We start from the raw sequence: 7,702 nt of genomic DNA on the forward strand, positions 1-7,702 counted from the left end.
CTCCTGATGGCATTTGGTATTTCTGGCCCCTGTGTGACAGAGTGTTGGACTGGATGGGCCACTGGCCTGATCCAACATTGGCTTCTCTTCGGTTCTTATATTTGTTGCAATCGGAACACCCCCCAGAGCAGCTTTGCACAGCAGCCTGCCCGCCTTAGGCTGCCTTTCAACCCAGCCTGCGCTTTGGGCTCCGACCCCCGCTCGGGGGAGGCAACCGAGAGATGCTCCCCCACCTCCCCCTCCTCCTGCACCCGCGGCGCCAAGACCCAAGAGCCCAACCCAAAGCCTGCAGAACGGCCCAGGAAGCGTCGGCTGATGTCGCTCCTCTCCCATTGGCCCTTTCGCACGGGGCAGGCCGCTCGCCCGCGCCGCGATTGGTGCCTCGGGGCTCCGCTTCCCCGAAGCCCCGCCTCTTGGACGCCCCCGTTGTTTTGCAAGGCGCCAGGCGCCTGCGCCGGTGGCCGGGTCGGGGAACTGCGCAGGCGTAGCAGGGTCCGTGGACTGGGACTAGGGGTGGAGCGCGCGGGGAACCTGTGCAGGTGAGCGAGCGCTTGGGAGGGATGCAGGGAGGGATGCTCAGGCCAGAGGTCCTCTTGCTTGGGGGGGAGGGGGAGGGAAGCCAGGTGTGGGGCAGGGCCAGCGTGTGCTGAGGGAGGGTTTGTTGCTACCTGGCTTCATCTGGGGGTGATGCAAAATCTCACCTATTGGAGAGGCAGGAGATGCGCTTGGGAGGGTCTTCAGGGATGGGCGACTTCCCAGCAGCAAAGAACCAGCCAGATATTAGCATGATGGGAAATGAAAGAGCCCAGCCCATGCACCCACCCTGCCCATGCAATGAGGGTTGCCATCTCCAGGTTGGGAAACTCCTGGAGCTTTGGGGATGTTGTCTGGGGAGGGCAGGGACTTCAGTTGCACCCACCCTGCCCATGCATTGAGGGTTGCCATCTCCAGGTTGGGAAACTCCTGGAGCTTTGGGGATGGAGTCTGGGGAGGGCAGGGACCTCAGTTGGTACAATGCCACAGAGTCCACCCTCCAAAGCCTCCGTTTTCTCCAAGGGACCTGATCTGTGTCGAATGCTCCCTCTAAGCTGTGGAGTCTTGTGAGCAAGAATTCCGCTTTGTGAGCTGCTGGCATGACAGTTGTGAGCGGGCAGTTTGGCTGCTGCATACATTGGTTGGCTCTGGAGCCGTCCCTTCCTGAGCTGAGACAAAAATGGGTGAGCCGGAGGCTAAAAAACTGTGAGCTAGCTCACACTAACTCAGCTTAGAGGGAACACTGGCTCTGGAGATGAGCTGTAATTCTGGGGGATCTCTGGGTCCCACTTGGAGGCTGGCGTCCCTATAGGGAGAAGAGAAGAGATTGGATTTATACCCCGCTCTTCACTAGCCGAAGGAGTCTCAGAGTGGCTTACAGTCTCCTTTCCCCTACCCTGTGAGGTAGGTGGGGCTGAGAGAGCTCTTTTGAGGACTGCTCCTGAGAGAACAGCTCTGAGAGGACTTGTAACTGACCCCAAGGTCACACCAGCAGCTGCACGTGGAGGAGTGGGGGATCGAACCCGGTTCTCCCAGATGAGTCTGCGCTTCTAACCGCCGCACCAAACTGGCTTTTGGAGCTTGATGTTCATTCCAGTCATCCGTATACTGTGCATTTTTTTTGGAATTCCCCTTTCCTGACAGATAACAGGAAATGCCCCTCTTTAGAGGAGGAAGTTATTGCAGTTTTAAGTAAATTTGGGTAAGCAAACTGCAAAGTGTTACACTGAACAGTAGTATTTATTATTGCATTTATGTTCCACTTTTTCTCACACTGTGCAATTCACAGTGGTATATAAAATTCTTCCCAGGGACCGACTAAACTGTATTCTGTTTAGCTAGGCCACGGTTGGTGCCTGGCAGCTACCTTCAGCAGGGTCAAACTGATTTATTTTAACCTTAGCCACCTTTCTGCTTTTGGAATCCGTGCTTCTGTTTATTGACCCAGTGAGCAGATTAATTGGACTGGAAATTGACAAATTACTGGAATTTAAAAATATTGGCACAAGGCATGTATCACTTTAGGAGAGGTACTGCAAAATGTTCACTAACGGCTCTAAGAGAACCGTGTCAAGTGGTTATGGATGCCCATAGTACCATGTGAATCAGCTGCTGTTGGAAAAAGGACACTATGGAGTGTTTTGTCTTTTGGTGTAGGGGTTAGGAGCGCAGACTGTAATCTGGGAGAACCAGGTTTGATTCCCCACTCCTCCACATGCAGTCACAAGTTTTTTCAGAGCTGTTCTCTCAAGGGCAGTTCTCGCAAGACCTCTCTCAGCCCCACCTACGTCACAGGGTGTCTATTGTTATAGGCTATAGTACTTATTTACGAGTTGTAATATTTTGAAAGCCAGTTTGGTGTAGTGGTTAGGAGCACGGACTCTAATCTGGGAGAACCGGGTTTGATTCCCCACTCCTTCACATGCAGCTGCTGTTGTGTGTGACCTTGGGTCAGTCACAAGTTCTCCCAGAGCTGTTCTCTCAAGGGCAGTTCTTAAAAGAGCTCTCTCAGCCCCACCTACATCACAGGGTGTCCGTTGTGGGGAGGGGAAGGGAAAGGAGATGGTAAGCTGCCCTGAGAATCCTTTGGGTAGTGAAGGGCGGGGTATAAATCCAATCTCCTCCTTTTCTTCTTCTAATTTGCTTTTATGAAAGTTGTTTTATTTGCCAATTTGTCTCTGCTATTAAAAGAAGAAGAAGAAGAGAAGAGACTGGATTTATACCTCGCCCTTCACTACCCAAAGGTGTCTCAGAGCGACTTACAAACTCCTCTCCCTTCCCCTCCCCACAACAGACAACCTGTGAGGTAGGTGGGGCTGAGGGAGCTCTGACAGAAACTGCGCTTTCCCAAGAACAGCTCTTATCAGAACTATGGCTTGCCCAAGGTCATCCAGCCAGGTGCAAGTGGAGGAATGTGGAATCAAACCCGGTTCTCCCAGATTAGATTCCGTGCACTTAACCACTACACCAAAGTAGCCTGCAGCTAGATCAAAAAAACAAGGTTTCCCTGCAGTATTTCAAAGGTCTGTGAGTTTGTTCAGCCTTGTGTGCTGGAGTATGGATGACAGATGTAACCCATACAAAATATAAAGCTAGGAAATCTGGGACTGTTAATATGCATGCCACTGATGGTGTTTCCCTCCCTTTAAACAGAGCACATCTCTGAAGTACAGAATTCAAGACAGAAGGTTCATTCAACCATGATGAATGCAGATATGGATGGTAGATGGCGTTTTACTCCTTTTTTGTTTGTGTGTTCACTCATTCATGACAATGTTTAGCTCAAGGGTGTCAAACATGCGGCCTGGGGCCGGATCAGGCCCCCGGAGGGCTTCTATCAAGCCCGCAGTGAAACTGGCTGTCTTCTGCTTCTTCTTCCAGTTCTGCTGCTGCTGCGTCATCGTAGGTTTGCAGCTTACGGATACACACCTGAACGGCATACTCAAGATTGTAACAGCGCAGACATTTTGATGCAATAATTCAGAGCAAGGGGTGTCAGTTATCAGACACTGTTAAATAAAGAAAATATTGCAAGAGTGCTAATGTTTTAAGCATGTTTTTATTTCAAGTAAAAAAAACACCCCTTTTGTTTTTGTGTCCTCCATAAAGTTTATATCTCTGCTACCTGGCATTACCTTTTATGACACACATAGCCTGGCCCAACAAGGTCTCATTTATGTCAGATCTGGCTCTTATAACAAATGAGTTCGACACCCCTGGTTTAGTTGTTCTCAAGATTTATCTTTTTCTTAACAGCTGTTGAGGCTGAAAATCAGGTGGAATTGGAAGAGAAAACGCGGCTTATCAATCAGGTTTTGGAACTGCAACATACACTTGAAGGTCAGTGGCTTTCACCCGGGAGGGTAACTTATTTATTTACAAGCACGGTTACAGATACAGACAGCAGTCCTGTACCCTGTTTAATGTGGCGAATGTCCAAGCAGGCAAGGTGCATTCAGGTGTGAGTGTGGGTTGCAGTCTTACAAACGCATTGACAATCTACAGGTTGGGTCGCCCATAACCTGGAGGAAAGTCTTTTCGCCCGCTGGACTTGATACCATTGGGTTGTGAATTCGCAAAGAGGGCTTGGACGCCACTTAAATCAAAATAGCATGTTTATTTATTTGTTTGTTTTTCGTATTTGTATCCCGCCCATTCCGCGAGCGGGCTCAGGGCGGGTCACGTCATCTTAAATAATACAGTAAGGTTTAAAACACAATAAAACATTTACATTATAAACATTTAAAATCAGTAGTTATAGCTGCTGGTGAAAATTCCGACCCATTCATACCGATGGATATGGCCGGTTGCTGGTAGATGGGTGGCCAGTAGGTAGGAGACAGCAACCTCAGGGAGGCCATATGTGGACACCCGCAGCCTCAACCGAAGGTCTGGTGGAACAGCTCCGTCTTGGAGGCCCTGCAAAACTGAGTAAGATCCCGTAGGGCCCTTGTCACGGCTCAGGTGGGGTGTCAACCTACGCTGCCACCACTCTGGATTTAGGTTCCCTTGAGAAGGCCCAGAGCACCCTCCCAAGACCTTCAGACCTCCCTTTTGGCTGAATAACAGGCGTGAGGACCAGGCAGAGTGAAACAAGGAAAATGTTTATTTTATAGGAGGTCAAAGAACAAGGTGCAGAATAATAACAGTAAGTGGGTGAAAAGAAATCAAATGCCCTAACGCATCTAAATATATACTGTCCCTAGCTCACTATTCCAAGTGGCACTAGACTACTCACCCTTCCCTCAGGATGAGGGTTTCTTCCCCACAGCAGCCTTCCTTCTGGGTCTGCCCTCTGGGAAGAAGAACAGCTTTTCCTGCTGCTCCAGATCTTTTATTCCAAGCCCTCTTCTTTTCCTATTGGTCAATTTTGGCTCCAAAACCTCTCAGGGGCTTCTGGGAGTTGTAGGCCCAGCCTCACCTACTGCTAGCCAGGCTCCCTGGGCCTAGTAGGCCTCTGGTGGCACAGCCCAGATCATGACAGCCCTGATCTCGATGGGGAGCGTGTTCCACCAGGTGGGGGCCAGGGCAGAGGAGTCCCTGTCCCCAGTCGAGGCTAGACGTAGGTCTTTTGGGTCAGAGACCACCAGGAGGTTGATTACTAGAGCGTAAAGCTCTTCGAGGCATATATGGGAAGAGGCGGTCCCTTAGATATGTTGGTCCCGGGCCTATACCCTTTAATGAAGGATTTTCTTCTAAATGGTCTACGATACCATTGGGATATATCGGACAGTATTTTCTCTATGGACTGTTATCGCCCCTAGGAGGGCTGGTGCTTGTGGACTATTTTGGATTGTATTACTTTAAGAAGCATCATTCTTTGGTTTGTGTGACTTTGTGATGTGTGTTAACATTCTTTTGAAGTGCTGTATGTGTTTACATATTCAGTATATTTAATGTATTCCTGTGAGTATCATTACTTGTCTTTAAAAAGAGCCAGTTTGGTGTAGTGATTAAGTGCGCGGACTCTAATCCGGGAGAACCGGGTTTGATTCCCCACTCCTCCACTTGCAGCTGCTGGATGACCTTGGGCAAGCCATAGTTCTGTCAGAGCTGTTCTTGAAAAGAGCAGTTTCTGTCAGAGCTCTCTCAGCCCCACCTACCTCACAGTGTGTCTGTTGTGGGGATGGGAAAGGAGATTGGAAGCTGCTCTGAGACTCACAGTGAAGGGCAGGGTATAAATCCAATCTCTTCTTCTTTTTGGGAGAATTTCTACCTTTCCACCCACTGCATTTAAGGAAGCTAAAATACTCCATTCGGACTGTTTCCATTTTATTCAGTACAATAACTGCGTGGGTGCTATTGTAGGAGCTTAGGCAGGCATTTGTGGTCTGCAGTATGTGTTTTACGTGGGATTCTCTGAAGGCGGGGTGGTGAACTTCATGGCGAGAGAACAAGTATAATGAAAACAGTCGTGAGTGTCTGACCCACAAATCAAGCAGTCAACAAGACTTGCAAAGAAAATGCTTACTATGTATTACAGTCTGAAGCTCTACAACACAATAAAACACAATAGACGCCTAGGATCCATTAGAAGCTTAGCAGCATACTTGAGCCTGAACATTTACTGAGATCAGCGTCCTATCTGAATGTATTATCTTTCATGACTTGTTGTAAAGCACTTTATGAACAAGGGAATTTCTGTACCACTCTAACATTTCCTGAGGAAGATTCAATTTTGAAACGTCGTTATATAATCTGGAGACGAGGCTGACGATGTGCCTTTGCACTAGGATTTCCTTATGATTTGTAGGAATTGGTTTATTGTGTTGTAGTTCTTCCAACTGTAATACACAGTAAGCATCTTCTTTGCAAGTCTTGTTGATGGATTGATTTGTGGGTCAGACACTCACGATTGTTTTCTTTATACTTGTTCTCATTAGGTCGTGTTTGTCCACATTTGTCTTGGAGCTTCATGGCTAACCAGGGATTTGAAGGTGGATTTGTTGCATCCATACAAAGTTTTGTGGTTTTGGATGTAGTGATGTATTTGTTGTTCAGTCGCATAGTTGAGTCCGACCCCATGGACCAGATCACGTATAGTTTGTTGCAAACCCAAGACAGCACAGATAGTTGTAGTGGTTAAGTGCGTGGACTCTGATCTGGGAGAACCGGGTTTGATTCCACACTCCTCCACTTGCACCTGGCTGGATGACCTTGGGCAAGCCATAACTCTGATAAGAGCTGTTCTTGAAAAAGAGCAGTTTCTGTCAAGAGTTCTCCCAGCCCCACCTACCTCACAGGGTGTCTGTTGTGGGGAGGGGAAGGGAAAGGAGTTTGTAAGCCGCTCTGAGACACCTTTGGGTAGTGAAGGGTGGGGTATAAATCCAATCTCTTCTTCTTCTTAAAACTGATTGGTGAAGGTGTCTGCTTACAGATCTGTCTGCCAGAGTCGATGCCGTTAAAGAAGAAAACCTGAAACTGAAATCAGAAAATCAAGTTCTTGGACAATATATAGAAAATCTGATGTCGGCCTCTAGTGTTTTTCAAACTACTGACACAAAAAGCAAACGGAAGTAAGGCATGGAGAACCAAATGTAACCTTGTATCGCTGCTGCTTTTTTGTTTTGTTTTGAATTGCATTGGCTACATGAGTTAATACCCTAGTGTGTAGCATCCTTGAATATTGAAAGATTTAATGGCAGTTCTAGTCAGTTAAGATTAGGGATGGGCACGAACCAGGGAAATCGAAAGGGTTCCGTTTAAACGGCTTTCGTGGGGCGGCGCGTGTACCCAGAAGTGAGTGCCCGTGGGTGACTGGATGTGTGTGTTGAAGGGGTGGGAGTAATACTCCAACCAACCTTCAGCATTACCCCCACTCCTCAACACACACGTCCAGTCACCCCCGTGCATTCACTTCTGTCTGCACTTACCTCTTACGAAAGCCGTTTAAACGGAACCCTTTCGATTTCTCCCGGTTCATGCTCATCCCCAGTAAAGGTCATCATGAACAACTGGATTGTGCAAGTCTGTAGTGTTAGCTTTCGGCAATGTGCAAAGATAGTGTAGAGGAGAATATTTATTTTACAGTCTGAAGACGAGTGCTTTTGACATTGAACTCTGCTTTTGTGTTAAGCCAACATGTTATGTACACTGCCAACTACTTTAAATATCTCAATTTTTACTGTGGTACTTATTCACTAGCAAAACTAAGAGTGTTCTGTAGAGT

General features: G+C 47.9%; 1 protein-coding gene across 1 annotated transcript; it reads left to right on the top strand.

Annotated features, from left to right (window-relative positions):
• Window positions 1-458: 458 nt before the first annotated feature.
• Window positions 459-7,374, top strand: LOC107123402 (short coiled-coil protein). Its single transcript, XM_015426647.1, has 4 exons — window positions 459-539; window positions 3,187-3,255; window positions 3,790-3,873; window positions 6,911-7,374. The coding sequence occupies exons 2-4, from the start codon at window positions 3,234-3,236 to the stop codon at window positions 7,051-7,053; spliced, it is 249 nt and encodes an 82-aa protein (XP_015282133.1). The 5' UTR covers window positions 459-539; window positions 3,187-3,233; the 3' UTR covers window positions 7,054-7,374.
• Window positions 7,375-7,702: the final 328 nt, after the last annotated feature.

This window comes from Gekko japonicus, unplaced genomic scaffold, assembly GCF_001447785.1.
Source record: "Gekko japonicus isolate JY-2015 unplaced genomic scaffold, Gekko_japonicus_V1.1 scaffold2106, whole genome shotgun sequence".
Taxonomy (NCBI): domain Eukaryota; kingdom Metazoa; phylum Chordata; class Lepidosauria; order Squamata; family Gekkonidae; genus Gekko; species Gekko japonicus.

What these genes read in the sequence shown, in the direction of transcription:
- LOC107123402 (XM_015426647.1), top strand. Translation starts at nt 3,234, where the DNA reads ATGATGAATGCAGATATGGATG. An exon ending in GATGAATGCAGATATGGATG is followed by an intron (nt 3,256 to 3,789) that starts GTAGATGGCGTT and finishes TTTTCTTAACAG; the next exon opens with CTGTTGAGGCTGAAAATCAG. An exon ending in ACTGCAACATACACTTGAAG is followed by an intron (nt 3,874 to 6,910) that starts GTCAGTGGCTTT and finishes GTCTGCTTACAG; the next exon opens with ATCTGTCTGCCAGAGTCGAT.